The 17,015-nt window shown below is 36.4% G+C and overlaps 1 protein-coding gene across 1 annotated transcript in view; it reads left to right on the forward strand.

Moving 5' to 3' along the window:
* Window positions 1-17,015, forward strand: part of PDE3A (phosphodiesterase 3A) — a 350,559-nt gene that overhangs the window by 206,037 nt on the left and 127,507 nt on the right. The window contains exon 2 of the mRNA XM_020869501.2: window positions 7,446-7,496. Within this exon, the coding sequence (XP_020725160.2) occupies window positions 7,446-7,496 (51 nt within the window). The remainder of the gene's footprint in view (window positions 1-7,445; window positions 7,497-17,015) is intronic.

Genomic DNA, 17,015 nt, shown 5'->3' on the forward strand with positions numbered 1-17,015 from the left:
TCTGTAGTAAGTGAAGACCCAACTGAATCACATTTGGAATGTTTTTATTGTTTGACTAAAAGTCATCCTTAAGAGAGTTATTGGCAGAGGGCAGTGAATTCTAAGTTTTTCTTATTTTAGTTCTGATCTTGGAGAAATGTTATGTTCTTGACTTAGCACTTGTCATCATTAAATATTCTCCCTTAAATTAGTATAAGTGAATTACAAAGTATGTTTGTTATTTATTTACCTCTTTTTATTTTTATACTCATGCATAGTACAATTTACCAAATTACCCTGCTAGTTTAAATTCACTAGCAAGAAGATAATGGTCATAACAACATTTTATAAACTATTTTCTTGAGAAGACCTAGACAAAATAGTAAGAGAGGAGAAAGTAAGCCTTCTGCTTAGAAATCATTTTTCTCTTATCAGTCTAGTACCCAAGTTTATCATCTCTTTATAATTGCCAAAGAAAGCATCTCATCTCCCTATTATAAATCAAAGATACTCCCAGAATTTCAGTAAGATGACTGAAATGTGTCAATGGTTTTGATAGTTCTAGTAAATAATTGATTAAATATTTTACTTTATATTCTGAATCAGACTTTTTCATTGGTTGATTAATATTTAATCTTATAATTAACTTTAAATTAGCATTAATGAATATTTACTGGCAGATGTATGCTAATAAATCTACAAATTGAAAAATTAAAGCATTAAGGACAGATCACCTATGCAAGCATTCAATTTTACATGATAACTGTCTTTGGCTAATTCACGCAGGATCATGTGCTAGCCAAACTATACTTAAATCATTACAGTAATTCCAAGGCTTATAATAATTGACTTTCTTATTACAAATGAGTAATTTAAAATTACTTAATTGTATTTTTCACTTATTATACCATGAGCATTTCTCATGTAATTTTTAAAGCTTCTAAAAGTCAAATTTTAATTGCTATGTTCTTTTGTTTTATATACTATAATTTTTTGAATAGTTCCCCTTATGTTGGACAACACAGTGATTAGCACAGTGTAACTACTGGATTTTGAAAATTTTATCTAATTATCAAAGGTATGGATATTAAATAGTATATCAGTTCAGTTCAGTTCAGTCACTCAGTCATGTCCGACACTTTGTGTCCCCATGAATCACAGCATGCCAGGCCTCCCTGTCCATTACCAACTCCCGGGGATTACTCAAACTCATGTCCATTGAGTCGGTGATGCCATCAAGCCATCTCATCCTCTGTCTCCCCCTTCTCCTCCTGCCCCCAATCCCTCCCAGCAGCAGGGTCTTTTCCAGTGAGTCAACTCTTCGCATGAGGTGGCCAAAGTATTGGAGTTTCAGCTTCAGCATCAGTCCTTCCAGTGAACACCCAGGACTGATCTCCTTTAGGATGGACTGGTGGGATCTCCTTGCAGTCCAAGGGACTCTCAAGAGTCTCCTCCAACACCACAAATCAAAAGCATCAATTTTTCAGCACTCAGCTTTCTTCACAGTTCAACTCACATCTGTACATGACCACTGATAAAACCATAGCCTTGACTAGACCGACCTTTGTTGGCAAAGTAATGTCTCTGCATTTTAATATGCTGTCTAGGTTGGTCATAACTTTCCTTCCAAGAAGTAAGCATCTTTTAGTTTCATGGCTGCAATCACCATCTACAGTGGTTTTGGACCCCCAAAAAATAAAGTCTCTCACTCTTTCCACTGTTTCCCCATCCATTTGCCATGAAGTGATGGGACTGGATACCATGATCTTAGTTTTCTGAATGTTGAGCTTGAAGCCAACTTTTTCACTCTCCTCTTTCACTTTCATCAAGAGGCTTTTTAGTTCATCTTCACTTTCTGCCATAAAGGTGGTCTCATCTGCATATCTGAGGTTATTGTTATTTGTCCCGGCAATCTTGATTCTAGCTTGTGCTTCTTCCAGCCGAGCGTTTCTCATGATGTACTCTGCATTAAGTTAAATAAGCAGGGTGACAATATACAGCCTTGACATACTCCTTTTCCTATTTGGAACCAGTCTGTTCCATGTTCAGTTCTAACTGGTGTTTCCTGACCTGCATACAGATTTCTCAAGAGGCAGGTCAGGTGGTGGTATTCCCATCTCTTTCAGAATTTTCCACAGCTTATTGTGATCCACACAGTCAAAGGCTTTGGCATAGTCAATAAAGCAGAAATAGATGTTTTTCTGGAACTCTTTTGCTTTTTCGATGATCCAGTGGATGTTGGCAATTTGATGTCTGGTTCCTCTGCCTTTTCTAAAACCAGCTTGAACATATGGAAGTTCACGGTTCACATATTGCTGAAGCCTGGCTTGGAGAATTTTTGAGCATTGCTTTACTAGCATGTGAGATGAGTGCAATTGTGCAGTAGTTTGAGCATTCGTTGGGATTGCCTTTCTTTGAGATTGGAATGAAAACTGACCTTTTCCAGTCCTGTGGCCACTGCTGAATTTTCCAAATTTGCTGGCATATTGAGTGCAGCACTTTCACAGCATCATCTTTCAGAATTTGAAATAGATCAACTGGAATTCCATCACCTCCACTAGCTTTGTTCGTAGTGATGCTTTCTAAGGCCCACTTGACTTCACATTCCAGGATGTCTGGCTCTAGGTGAGTGATCACACCATCATGGTTATCTGGGTCGTGAAGATCTTTTCTGTACAGTTCTTCTGTGTATTCTTGCCACCTCTTCTGAATATCTTCTGCTTCTGTTAGGTCCATACCATTTCTGTCCTTTATCAAACCCATCTTTGCATGAAATGTTCCCTTGGTATCTCTAATTTTCTTGAAGAGATCTCCAGTCTTTCCCATTTTGTTGCTTTCCTCTATTTCTTTTCACTGATCACTGGGTAAGGCTTTCTTATCTCTCCTTGCTATTCTTTGGAACTCTGCATTCAAATGGAAATACCTTTCCTTTTCTCCTTTGCTTTTCTCTTCTCTTCTTTTCACAGCTATTTGTAAGGCCTCCTCAGACAGCGTTTTGCCTGTTTGCATTTCTTTTCCTTGGGGATGGTCTTGATTCCTGTCTCCTGTACAATATCATGAACCTCCATCCATAGTTCTTCAGGCACTCTGTCTATCAGATCTAGTCCCTTAAATCTATTTCTCACTTCCACTGTATAGTCGTAAGGGATTTGATTTAGGTCATACCTGAATGGTCTAGTGGTTTTCCCTACTTTCTTCAATTTAAGTCTGAGTTTGGCATTAAGGAGGTAATGGGTATATAGTATGTATTAAAATTAACACATATGTCCTGTGTCTATATAAGTGTGTTGTATATATATGCATGTATATCTCAGTATATATGTTTTCTATATAATAACAATATATATGTACACTTATCTCCCTAAATCCTCACCTAATATTCAACATAAGCAATTTTCAAATAAAGTAGGCAACAGTAGTTTTTTGTTATTGTTTGTATTGAGTTTCTTTCACTTCTAATAAAATTAGTTATTTCCCGTAAACCTCTTGACTTGAGATTTATTGTGTAAATTGTCCTTATCCTTTCTTCCAGTTATCTACTAGGGTTGTGTTTCTTTAAAATGTGTAGAGTTTTTAGTGGACTGAAGATGTTATTCTTTACCTACCATTTACTGCCGACATTTTACCAGTGTGACATTTGTTAAAGCACTTGAAGGTTTTAGGTATCCTGATCAGTTGATCTGACTTTTTTTAAAATTTGGAAAATCTTTTTTTTATTACAAGATAGTTTAAGTATTTGTTCTGGTACTTACAGTTTAGTCTTTTTAAAATAACTTTTTATCTACCTAGAGTTTATGTACCTTATAAGGTTCGGCTCCATAATTTTTTCTTTTTTCCATTGATCGAATAATTCATCAAAAACTCATTAATTTTTGTGTTTTCTTTTTCATGTTTTGTTACTACATATACTTGAATTTATCTCAGAACTGTCCACTACATTTCATTCATTTATATTTTGAGTCATAAATCATTATCCTATAATTTGAATTAAATTTTATTATTTTAATATACTTTAATAACCACTAGGGCATATTTACCCCTTCTGATACTTTGATTCTTGGTTTATTCTCTAAAATAAAATTTAGGCTCTTTTTTTTTTTCAAATATCTTTTAAAAATGCAGACAACTTTTGATTGAAATTGAGTTAAACCTATAAATTTATCTGGGTAGAAATGAACACAATTTATTGAATTAACTTCTCAAACAGGAGCATTTTATGTTCATCAGTGAAGCTTTACTGTTTCCTGTGTATGATTATCAAACATTTCTTGACAATGTTCAAGAGCATATTACTTTTTGTTGTTATTATGATCACTTTCTTTGTCTTTTGTTGTATCTACTGAGGAGTCAGTGCTATTGAATAGAAAAACTAATCTATATAAACATGCTTTACAATATGTCTTGTTAGCATGACAGCTTCTTACTGGTAAGAAGTTTTTTCATTGGTACACATGACTAGTGAGTGACTAGACAGAGAAATGGAATTTTGTTCCTCTTGGTTGATATCTTGCATTTTCTTAATATTCTTCATGGTAAATGTTATTTTTGGCAAATAAATATCATGATCTGAAGCAAAGAAGCCCAGTGCTGTTACAACCCTGGAAATAACTCTATAATATCTTATAGTCTGTGTTTTTATAAAAATCTATATTTGTAACTTTGGGGGCATATTTCAGATTAAATATTTTTTGCTCCTTAGTACTCTCATATTTTTGTGATTTATCAAAACAATTTAAAATTATTGAAATATTTTGGCCTTCTGGTTCTTATCATTTTTGACAGTAGGCTAGGCTACACTAGTAGATTTCTGCAGGATATTTTGTTAATAAACTAGAAGCTTATGCCTTGTAAATAAAGCTTAACTTGGTATAACATCTCTCTAGAATGTTCCTGACAAAGACTAGGAAAGCTATACATTAGCAGACTTGTTTAGTTACACAGTGATATTAAAATATCTTCAAAACAATGAGTAATTGAAATATTAGCTATCAAGCCAAAAGTTGATTTTATTTTTCAATCTGTTTGCAGGACACAAGTTAACCTTAAAAATGCATTCTAATATACAGTAGGTACAGACAAATACTTTTTGATTCCAGTATACAAGGTGCTTAGAATTGTTAAATTCATACAATCAGAAAGTGCATTGTTAGATGCAAGAGGTAGGGGCAAGGTTGGGGAGGACTTAGTGTTTAATGGGGACAGTGTCAGTTGAGGAAAGTGAAAGATTAGGGAGATGGCTGATGGTGAGAGTTGCACAACAATGTGAATGAACTTAGTGCCATAGAAATATACAGTTTAAATAGCATGCTATGTGACTTTTACCACAATAAAAAAGAATTTTTAAAAAGAGCTATATTACTTTAGATATGTTAATTTATATTCGTGAGGGCTATTTGATACCTTACTGTTAAAACATAGGTTTGAAAAAGCCTATTATTCTTTAAAAGAAGGAGTAGAAATTGTTGCCATGTAAATAGGTATCATTTAACTTACTGTCAAGAATTTTCTGGCAAAATTTTAATTTACTTGCAAGAATACACAGAAGAACTATACAAAAAAGATCTAAAAAAGATCTTCATGACCCAAATAATCGCGATGGTGTGATCACTCACCTAGAGCCAGACATTCTGGAATACGAAGTCAACTGGGTCTTAGGAAGCATCACTATGAACAAAGCTAGTGGAGGTGATAGAATTCCAGTTGAGCTATTTCAAATCCTAAAAGATGATGCTTTGAAAGTGCTGTACTCAATATGTCAGCAAATTTGGAAAACTCAGCAGTGGCCACAGGACTGGAAAAGGTCAGTTTTCATTCCAATCCCAAAGAAAGGCAATGCCACAAGAATGCTCAAACTATCGCACAATTGCACTCATCTCACACGCTAGTGAAGTAATGCTCAAAATTCTCCACGCCAGGCTTCAACTGTACATGAATCATGAATATCTAGATGTTCAAGCTGGATTTAGAAAAGGCAGAGGAACAGAGATCAAATTGCCAACATCCGTTGGATCATTGAAAAAGCAAGAGAGTTCCAGCAAAACATCTACTTCTGCTTTATTAACTATGCCAAAGCCTTTGACTGTGTGAATCACAACAAGCTGTGGAAAATTGTCCAAGAGATGGGAATACCAGACCACCTGACTTACCTCTTGAGAAATCTGTATGCAAGTCAGGAAGCAACAGTTAGAACTGGACATGGAACAACAGAGTAGTTCCAAATTAGGAAAGGAGTACGTCAAGGCTGTATATTGTCATCCTTTTTATTTAACATATATGCAGAGTACATCATGAGAAATGCTGGGCTGGATGAAGCACAAGCTGGAATCAAGATTGCTGGGAGAAATGGCTATAACCTCAGATATGCAAATGATACCACCCTTATAACAGAAAGCAAAAGAGAACTAAAGAGCTTCTTGATGAAAGTGAAAGAGGAGAGTGAAAAAGTTGGCTTAAAACTCAACATTCAGAAAACTAAGGTCATGGCATCCAGTCCCATCACTTCATTTCAAATAGATGGGGAAACAGTGGAAACAGTAAGTGACTTTAGTTTTTGGGGCTTCAAAATCACTGCAGATGGTGACTGCAGACATGAAATTAAAAGACACTTGCTCTTGGAAGAAAAATTATAACCAACCTGGACAGCATATTGAAAAGCAGAGACATTATTTTGCCAACAAGGGTCCATCTAGTGAAAGTTATGGTTTTTCCAGTAGTCATGTATGGATGTGAGGGTTGGACTGTAAAGAAAGCTGAGTGCCAAAGAATTGATGCTTTTGAACTGTGGTGCTGGAGAAGACTCTTGAGAGTCCCTTGGAGCACAAAGAGATCAAGCCAGTCCATCTTAAAGGAAATCAATCCTGAATATTCATTGGAAGAACTGATGCTGAAGCTGAAACTCCAATAGTTCGGTCACTTGTGAAGAACTGACTCATTTAAAAGACCCTGATGCTGGGAAAGATTGAAGGCAGAAGGAGAAGGGGATGACAGAGGATGAGATGGTTGAATGGCATCACTAACTCAATGGACGTGAGTTTGAGTAAGCTCTGGGAGTTGGTGATGAATAGGGAAACCTGTTGCAATCCATGGGGTCACAAAGAGTCAGACACGACTGTGTGACTGAACTGAACTGAATTGAATTTACTGTCATTACTATATTGTCTTGACCTCTGGGCTTCCCAGCGAGCACTAGTGGTAAAGAACCCTCCTACCAGTGTAGGAGTCAAAGAGAGGCAGGTTTGATCCCTGGGTTGGGAAGAATCCCTGGAGGAGGACATGGCAACCCACTCTAGTACTCTCGTCTGGAGAATCCCATGGACAGAGGAGTCTGGCAGGCTAAAGCTATTTAATACGTTACTATTATAACATAGGTTTCAAAACTCTATTATTCTATAAAAGAAAGACTATAAATTTTTGACATATAAAATAGGTATCATTTAATTTACTGACATTATTGTTTTGTCTTACAGCTCATGGGGCATTCAGAATGGGACCACAAACGAGGGCCACGAGGATCACAGGTAAGTTTCTTTTCCTTTTTTGCATTTTGTTGCTTAACACTTGGAGCCATGGCTTTTCTAAAACTCAAGAAATAAGGACAGAGAAGAAGAGGCACAGCAGTGATGCCATTTGTTTTTATTTAAGTTAGCTGTAATTAAAGTCTGGTTTCAGATCCCAAGGGCAGATATCAGTATATTCCTCTGAAGAGCTTTTTAGTATCCCAGATTGGTTGTGTTCGTGTTCCTCTGAATAGAGATTTTATATTCATCTCATCTCTGCAGAACTTATTTTGATCAGCAACCTACTCTCTTGATTTTATTCACTTCCTTTGATAATTTTCCTATGTATTTCTTCTTGTCTCTATCTTCCTGGTTTTGGTTAAATATTTTGAAATATAATCACAGTAAACCCTGAACTAATTACAGATTTTGTCTCTAAATGAACTGTCTTCATCTTAGGGAAATAGAAAGATGAAAGGACCTATTATTTAGAAAAAGAAACAAATTATAAACCTTTCTATATTACCAGACTGTTCTCATTGTCTTGCTTTATGTCTTAGGCAAGGAGAAATCTTCCATGACGCATTTATGCTTTTTAATGACCTAATTAGACAATGTGGGTTTGTTTTGCTTTCAAAATTACTTTGCCTGACAGAATAAAGGCTGAATTTTACACTGAGAAAATTATCTCTCCTCCTCGGGTACTTTGCGAAGAAATAGAAAAATCACTTTTCTCTTAGTTGCCTACACTTACCTGACTGTAAACATGCCAAATAAAAAATGACACTAAAAATATGGTTAAGAGAAAGAGAATTGGATGTGCATTACTGCATATGAAAAATCATTTTGAAATATGAAATTCTCCCCAGGGTTTTACCAAGCTGACATGACCTGTGCTGTCATTAAGTTTTCATAGATAACAGATTAATTTAGGTCACTGAGAAAGTACAACCAAGTCAGTCAGTTGTTTTTAGTGGCAAGTTTAATAGCTGTGTTTTCATTTCTGTCTGATAACAATTTGATGAGTAGATAATATAAATCAGTCCAATTAAATCAGCATTATCCAGAAGAATTTAGGTCTCACTTTCCCTTACTCTTACTTCTCCCTTTCTATTTTCTCCAACAACTTGCCCTCTGTACACATTTAATATTTTAAATCAGAATTTGCTGCCAGATTGGTAATGAATACATGGTAAATTATGTGTAATTCTAGACCTATCAAAGGTAAAGATGAGCAGCAGCGAGAAACCCCAGGTTTCTGGGATAAGGGGGCTTCCCTGGGAGCATAGTGGTAGAGAATCCATCTGCCAATGCAGGAGACACGAGAGATGTGGGTTTGATCCCCTGGCTCAGGAAAATCCCCTGGAGGACAAAATGGCAACCCATTCCAGTATTCTTGCCTGAAATAGTCCATGGACAGAGGAGCCTGGTGGGCTACAGTCCATGGGGTCTCAAAGAGTCGGACATGATTTAGCAAGTAAACAACAATAGAGTATCCCTTTATCTCACCTTGATTCTCAACTCAGATAAAAATTGTCAATGTCAAAAGCAAAAACAGTATGTATACATATAACTGATTCAGATTGTTGTACAGCAAAATCTTACACAGCATTGTAAAGCAATTATACTCCAATTAAAAAGCAAATAAGTGTTTTAAAAAGCAAGAACACTATTATATATATTCTTGTTTTTCCATTGTATGCAAATTGAAAGAAAAAGATGTACCATTTCTCTGTTGTATGTTGGATTATGTAGGAAATGTTTGTGAACAATTCAAAGAAAAAAGATGAAAAAAAATCCTGTGGATGTTTTGTGTAGTATCTTTTGGCATTTGTATTAATAGTTTAAAAAGTTCACTTCCAAATAAAACTCCCATAATGCTAAAAAAAAAAAAAAGCAAGAACGCGCACCCAAAAATTAAAAAGATACCAATTACAACAGAATAGTTTATTTGGAAATTCTAGGTAAATTAAGCACAGGGTAAAACCTCTAATTCTAATTCCCCACCAGAGGGGGCAAAAAAGACACTGTATTTATGTTTTAGATCGTTGATCTCTTCTTATCTTGCTATTACTTCCTTGAACAATATGTCTAAAGCCTTTCAGCCATTTGAAAGGAATTGCTGACTGCATTTGAATACAGACCTCTAAGTATTTTACTAATACCACAAGGCCACACTCAAATACCATCTCTTAAGGAAAAGAAAAGATTTAGTTTAATTGAAGACAGGTTTTTGACCACTTACAATGTGGACGGCACTGTGGTAGGTCTCAGTCTGAGGGAAAACCCAGTGACAAGCTTATTGTGTTCTGAGACCTTACAAGGTATAGTTTGAAATAAAGCAATACTTGAGTGGATAATTTGCCTATAAGGCAGAGCGGTAGATGTAAAATTAATTATATAAACAAAATATGATAAAAGTTTAGGTGGGGCAGATTGTTGATTTATGCCCAGTAGAAATGGAAAAATTTGGTGGTGTCTGAGGTGAGCCTTCAAGGTTGTGTTATAAAATTTTAGAAGTGTAGAGAGGGAAAGGAAAAAGCCTGAGGAAAAAGTCTGAACTGGCAAAGTGTGGGGTTGTTTGGATATGTGTGAACTTTCTTTATAACTGCTTTATAAAACCTGACTGGCTAGGGACCATTGCAGGAACTCCTGTGGAGGAATGATCCGGAGAATGTCATTTTTTTTTTTTTTATTGTTAGATGAGGAAGAAGTAAGGAGGGTCAGGAGTTTGAAATCATGTACTTCACAGATGAGTTCCAGTAACCCAGACCTGTTCACAGGGAAAATAGTGAGATCAGTGTTCACAATGTTGAGTGAGAAGTGAAGATGGCAATCCCAAAAGGGAATTTCAGACGGATACTTGAGATGCTGTTCTGGGCTCTGTAGTCAGATGAAAGGGCTCTTGGCTCAGCAGTAATACATCTGCCTGCAATGCAGAAGACCATCTACAAGGTAAGTGACGTGGGTTCGATCCCTGGGTCAGGAAGATCCCTGGGAGAAGGAAATGGCAACCCACTCCAGTATTCTTGTCTGGGAAATTCCATGGACAGAGAAACTTGGAGAGCTCCAGTCCATGGGGTCACTAGAGTTGGATATGACTTAGTGACTGATCCACCACCACAGCCATATGAGAGCAGATGTCAACTAAAGAGTACCAGGCATATACGTGATAATAGAGTTACATCAGGCAATAGATCCCAGAAGAAGAACATGAGAAGAGAAAAACAGACGAAAGGCTGATTCTTGAGGGAGTCTCGCCTTACAGGCTGAGAGGAGTCTGGGGAGGGAGTTAAAACATACACACGGGCTCAGTGGAGACCAGAGGAGGAACTAATGCAGAATTGAAAGTAGTGAGCATGCTGATAAGTTATACCCCAAAGAGGGCTGAGACCACAAACACAGGTTCAAGAAAACAAAAAAAAAACATGGGAAATGCTATTGAATGTAGTGATGAGCAGGGCATTAGTGGGCTCTGAAAATGCATTTGCAGTCAAGCAGTGGTGGAAAGCAGAATACAGAAATTAAGAAGAGAATTAGTGTGAGGTGGGGCTTCCCTGGTGGTTCAGTTGGTAAAGAATCTGCCTGCAATGCAAGAGATCTAGCTTGGATCCCTGGGTCAGGAAGATCCCCCGAAGAACGGAATAGTTGCCCACTCCAGTATTCTTTCCAGGAGAATTCTATGGACAGAGGACCCTAGCAGACTACAGTCCATGGGGTCACAGAATTGGACACGACTAAATGACTAACACATTCACTTAACTTTCACTTTTTGGTATGAGATAGTGGAAAGGTCTCTTGGAGGAGTTTTGTTTTAAAAGAAAAGTAGAATTAAGAAAGAGGTGAAAAATGACAAGGTCCCAGTGTATAGCAGTGAACTATATTCAATATCCTTTGATTAACCATAATGGTAAAGAATATAAAAAAGAATGGTGATGGTTTAGTTGCTAAGTCATGTCAGACTCTTGAGACCCCATGGACCATTCAATTCCCTGTGATTAACCATAATGGTAAAGAATATAAAAAAGAATGTATGTGTGTATAACTGAATCACTTCACCGTAGAGCAGAGATTAATACAGCATTGTAAATCGGCTATACTTCAGTAAAAAAAGAAATAGCAATAGAAGTGAGGAAACATTTTTTATGCCAAGGTGAGATATATGTCTTAATAACTGTTAATGGCAAAGAGAATCAGTGTAGAGGAGAAAACACTGGAAGTTCTCAATAGTGACCTATCTAAGGACTGAGAAAATAGTGTAGTTCAGGGCAGGGAATGCACTTTCTCTCAAAGTGGTCCTTTCACACCCGTTTATATGTTTTTCTTACCCTCCACCAGTCCCTACCCTGAACTCTTCCATTTACTCTAATTCAGAAAAACTGACAATATTCTTAAATGAATTATTGGGTAAATCCAACAATAAGCACTAATAAAGAAGCTTTGGAAAGAAAGTAGAGAAATTTATACCAGAACAGGAGACAATAAATGGGGACAGGTAGTACAAAAATGAAATGTTGTTTAGTCACTAAGTCATGTCCAACTCTTGCAACCTCATAGACTGTAGCCCACCAGGTTCCTCTGTGCATGGAGCTTCCCAGGTAAGAAGACTGGAGTGGGTTGCCAATTCCCACTCTAAGGAACCTTCCGACCCAGGGATCAAACTCACATCTCCTGCACTGCAGGCAGATTGTTTTACCTCTGGGGCTTCCCTGGTGGCTAAGCTAATAAAGAAACTGCCTGCAGTGTGGGAGACCTGGGTTCAATCCCTGGTTTGGGAAGATCCCCTGGAGAAGGGATTGGCTACCCACTCCAGTACTCTTGCCTGGAGAATTCCATGGACAGAGAGGCCTAGTAAGCTACAGTCCATGGGGTCACAAAGATTCAGATGTAACTGAGCAATTTTCACTTTCTTTTACCAGTGAGCCACTGGGGAAACACTGTGAACCTGATGACTTCAGTTTTCTTGGTAGAGAAAGAGTATATAAACTTGGGGATATTACAGTGGAAAACCTTGAATGGCAGAAAATATACGGAGTACATTTGTTTTAGGTTTCCAAAAATGGGGACTGACTTGATGTGTGAGCATCAATAAATACCTGGTAGATAGCAGCAGACTGTCACATGTGTGAGGGGCAGCCTGCAAGACATATATTGGTGTTTTTCATGTAGAAAACACCAATATATGTCTTGCACTGTTTTTAACCTTCAAGGAGTCAAAAACAAACTATTTTGCCCTTCAGGAAGCAAGTATATAGTTTTATCTAAAGTCAGTATTAGCTAGGAGGAAAAAAAAAAATGATCAGCTCATATTGAGAACATTCATCACGACCAGGATAAAGTTAAACTTCTGACTTTCCTCCTATGTGCTTTCTAGACGGAAGTTTTTTCTCAAATTTGATGTCATCTTCCAAAATTGTATTATCACAAATAATAAAGTGTACCTTTCATATAAAATGCTTATAGAACAATGAATATCTTCAAGTTAAATTCAGCTCTTAATTGTATATGACTCTTCAAACTCAGCAATAATTTAATTAACATTTATTTATTTACTCTATTCTCAATAATTCTGTGACATAATTTGTCAGCTCACTCACACATTCAGGATGATGGTTTCTTCTTCCTTTTTTTTTTTTCTTTTAGTATAAGCTCTCAAATACTAGATCATCCAAATTAGGGAAGATGCTAAATGATATATAAACTTCAGCAGCAGGCAGAACTCTTTTTCTGGCAACATTCCCAGTAATACCAAATGAAGTCAGAGAATAAAATCCTCAGAAGGCAATTACGTGCTTTTCTTGTTTTGTTTTCTCTTTGCTATAAATTCTTGAAGAAAAGCTTTTCGGTGGAAAGTTAAGAGAGATAATAGAAAGTTGTTCTCCTTTGAAAAGCTTACAAGAGGTAAGAGGGCATTGAGGGAACCAATAGTTTCCTTGTTACTTAGCTAAGAGTCTTTGTGGGAAAAGATCACTTTGATTTGTGAATTATACTAGGAATTTTAATGTACTGGGAATGTACTAGGAACATTTTAATGTACTAGGAACCAGTGGGCCTATATTTATCAATAGTTAGAGACTAGCAGGTTCTTCCGTCATTTAGTGCATTTTTGATACCTTAAACTGTCAGTAGAGATGAACAGATTCTGTAGTCAATGTGTGTGAATGTGTGTCTGTGTGTAGTATATATACACTAATAATATATATACTAGCAACCAAGCTTTATCAATTACACCTAAGACCACTTTTTGAAGACACAACTTATATGTGATACATTTAGTCTTCAAATAATTGAGGTATATTTTTAGACAAGAATTCTGACTTGTCTTTCTAAGCGATTGAATTATAGTATGTACAACACAAGAAAATAGCTGAATTTTCTGGTGGAGGAAAAAGGTGATAGGTAGCAATAGACTTTTAGTATGCTTAAAAATGAAATGGAAATATAATACACTACAATTTATGGGATGTATTAGGTTGGCCAAACAGTTTATTCAGATTTTCTGTAACATCTTACAGTAAAACCCAAGTGAATTTTTTTGGCCAATCCAATAGCAAAAGCAGTTCTAAGAAAGCAGTTCCTAGAGATAAATGCCTACCTCTATGAATAATTATATGCCAGCAAACTGAGCAACTTAGAAGCAATGGATGACTTCTTAGGGGCATACAAAACAATGTACAAAGACTGAACCATGAAGAAACAGAAAATCTGAACAGACCAATAATTTAAAACCTTCCAACAAAGAAAAACCAAGGCCAGAAGGTTTCACTGGTGAATTCTACTAAACATCAGCACCAATTTCTGCCAATCCTTTTGAAAGTCTTCCAAAGAATGGAAGAGGTGGGAATACTTCTGAATTCATTTTATGATGCCAGCATTATTTTGATACCAAAACCAGAAAAGGCCATGAGAAGTGTAAGTCATTACCCTCATGAACATAAGTGCAACAGTCTTCAACAAAATATTAGTAAACTGAATTCAACAATACATGAAAACGATCATACACCATGATCAAGTGGAATTTATTCCAGGGAAACAAGGATAGTTCAACATCTGCAGATCAGAGTGACATACCACATTAACAGAATAGAGAATAAGATTCTTATGATCATCTCAATAAATGCAGAAAAGTAATTGACAAAATTCAACATCTGTTTATGATATAAAAAATAAAACCTGTCAACAGTGTAGTTATAGGGGTAACATGCCTCAATATCCTAAAGGCCAGATGTGACAAACTCAGAGCTGACATCTCACTGTATCAGCCTTTCCTCTAACACCAGGAACATGACAAGGATTCCCACTCTCTCCTCTTTTATTCAACATAGTATGGAACGTCCTAGCCAGAGCAATTAAGCAAGAAAATAAATAAAAGGCATCCAAATTGGAAAGGAAGAAGTAAAATTGTTACTATATACAGATGACATGATATCAGATCTAGAAAAACCTAAGTGAAAGTGAAAAGTTGCTCAATTATGTCCGACTCTTTGTGACCCTATGAACTGCAGCCCATCAGGCTCCTCCGTCCATGGGATTTTCCAGGCAAGAGTACTGGAGTGGGGTGCTATTTCCTTCTCCAGGGGATCTTCTCAGCCCAGGGATTGAACCCTGGTCTCCCACATTGTAGGCTTTACCACTTTACCGTCTGAGACACCAGGGAAGTCAGAAAACCCTGAAGACCTCATCAAAAAACTGTTAGGACTAATAAACAAATGCATTGAAGTTTCAAAATATAAGATGAATACCCAAAATTCTGTTGTTTCTTTACAATAATAACAAAGTATCAGAAATAGAAATAAAGAAAGCAATTCCACTGACAATTCATCAAAAATAACAAAATACCAAAGAATAAGTTTAACCAAGGAGGTGAAAGAACTGTGTATAGATAATTACAAGACATTAATGAAAACAATTGAAGAAGACACAAAGAAATGGAAAGTATTCTGTGCTCATAAATTAGAAGAATTAGTATTGTTAAAATATCCATAACATCCAAATCAATCTCCATATTCAGTGCACTCCCTATCAAATTTCCAGTGGTATTTTTCAGAGAATATAATAGACATTCCTAAAATTTGTATGTAACTAAAATATTTCAAATAGCCAAGCAATCTTGAGGAAGAAGAATAAAGTTTAGTATGTCACACTCCCTTATTTCAAACTATATTACAAAGATGTAGTAATCAAAGGACTTCTCTGGTGGCCTAGAGATAACGAATCTGCCTGCAATGCGGGAGCCGTAGGAGACACAGATTCGATCATGTGTAGGGATGATTCCCTGGAGGAGGGCATGGCAACCCACTCCAGTATTCCCTGCCTGGAGAATCCCATGGACAGAGGAGCCTAGCAGACTAAAGTTCATGGGGTCGCAGAGAGTCGGACACAACTGAAGTGACTTAGTAGGCATAGTAATCAAAACACTATGGTATTACATTAAAACAAATACACAGATCAATGGAACAGAGTAGAGAGCCCAGAAATAAACCCTCACGTATATTTATGACAAAGGAGCCAAGAATATACAAAGAGGATAGACAGTCTCCTTAATAAATGGTGTTGAGAAAATTGAAGAACCACACACAAACAAGTAAAACTGGACCACTTTCTTACACAACATACAAATGTTAATTCGAAATGGATTAAAGACTTGAAGGTAGACCAGAAAAGTCTAGAAGATAAGTGGCAACCTCCTTGATTTAGATTGTGGTAATGATTTTTTTAATGCCCAAAGCAAAAGCAATAAAAGCAGAAATAAACAAGCAGTACTGTATCAAGCTAAAAATCTTCCTCACAGCAAAAGAAATCATAAACAAAACGAAAAGACAGCCTACTGAATAGGGGGAAATATTTACAAATCATGTATCTAACAAATGGCTAATACCCAAAATATATAAAGAGCTTATACAACACAATAGCAAGACAAAAACAATTTGATTTTAAAATGAGTAGAATATTTGGATCATCATTTTTACCAAAGAAGGTATACAGATGCCCAACAGGTACGTGAAAAGATGCTCAACATCACTAATCATCAGGGAAATGTAAATCAAAACCACACTGAATTATCACCTATTAGAATTATGTATCAAAAAAAGACAACAAACAAATGCTGGCAAGATGTAGAGTAAAGAAGACCTGAAGACCTTTGTGCACTGTTGATGGAAATGTAAATGAGTGCAACCACTATGGAAGACAATGGTTTTTCCACAAATTAAAGATATAACCACCAAATTCCACTTCTAGGTGTTTATTCAAAGAAAATAAAAACATTTATTGAAAAAGATACATACACCCCCATGTTCACTGCAGCATTATTTTCCATAGCCAGGAAGTGTCTTTTAGTGGATGAATGGATAAAGATGTAGTATATGTACACAATGGAACATTACTCAGTCATAAAAAAGAATGAAATCTCATCATTTGTGGCAACACGAATGGACCTTGAAGGCACTAAACTAAGTGAAATAAGTCAAACATAAAAATACCATAGGAGCTCTCTTATATGGGGAATTAAAAAAAAACCTTGTAGATACAAGGGACCGG

This window comes from Odocoileus virginianus, chromosome 23, assembly GCF_023699985.2.
Source record: "Odocoileus virginianus isolate 20LAN1187 ecotype Illinois chromosome 23, Ovbor_1.2, whole genome shotgun sequence".
NCBI lineage: Eukaryota > Metazoa > Chordata > Mammalia > Artiodactyla > Cervidae > Odocoileus > Odocoileus virginianus.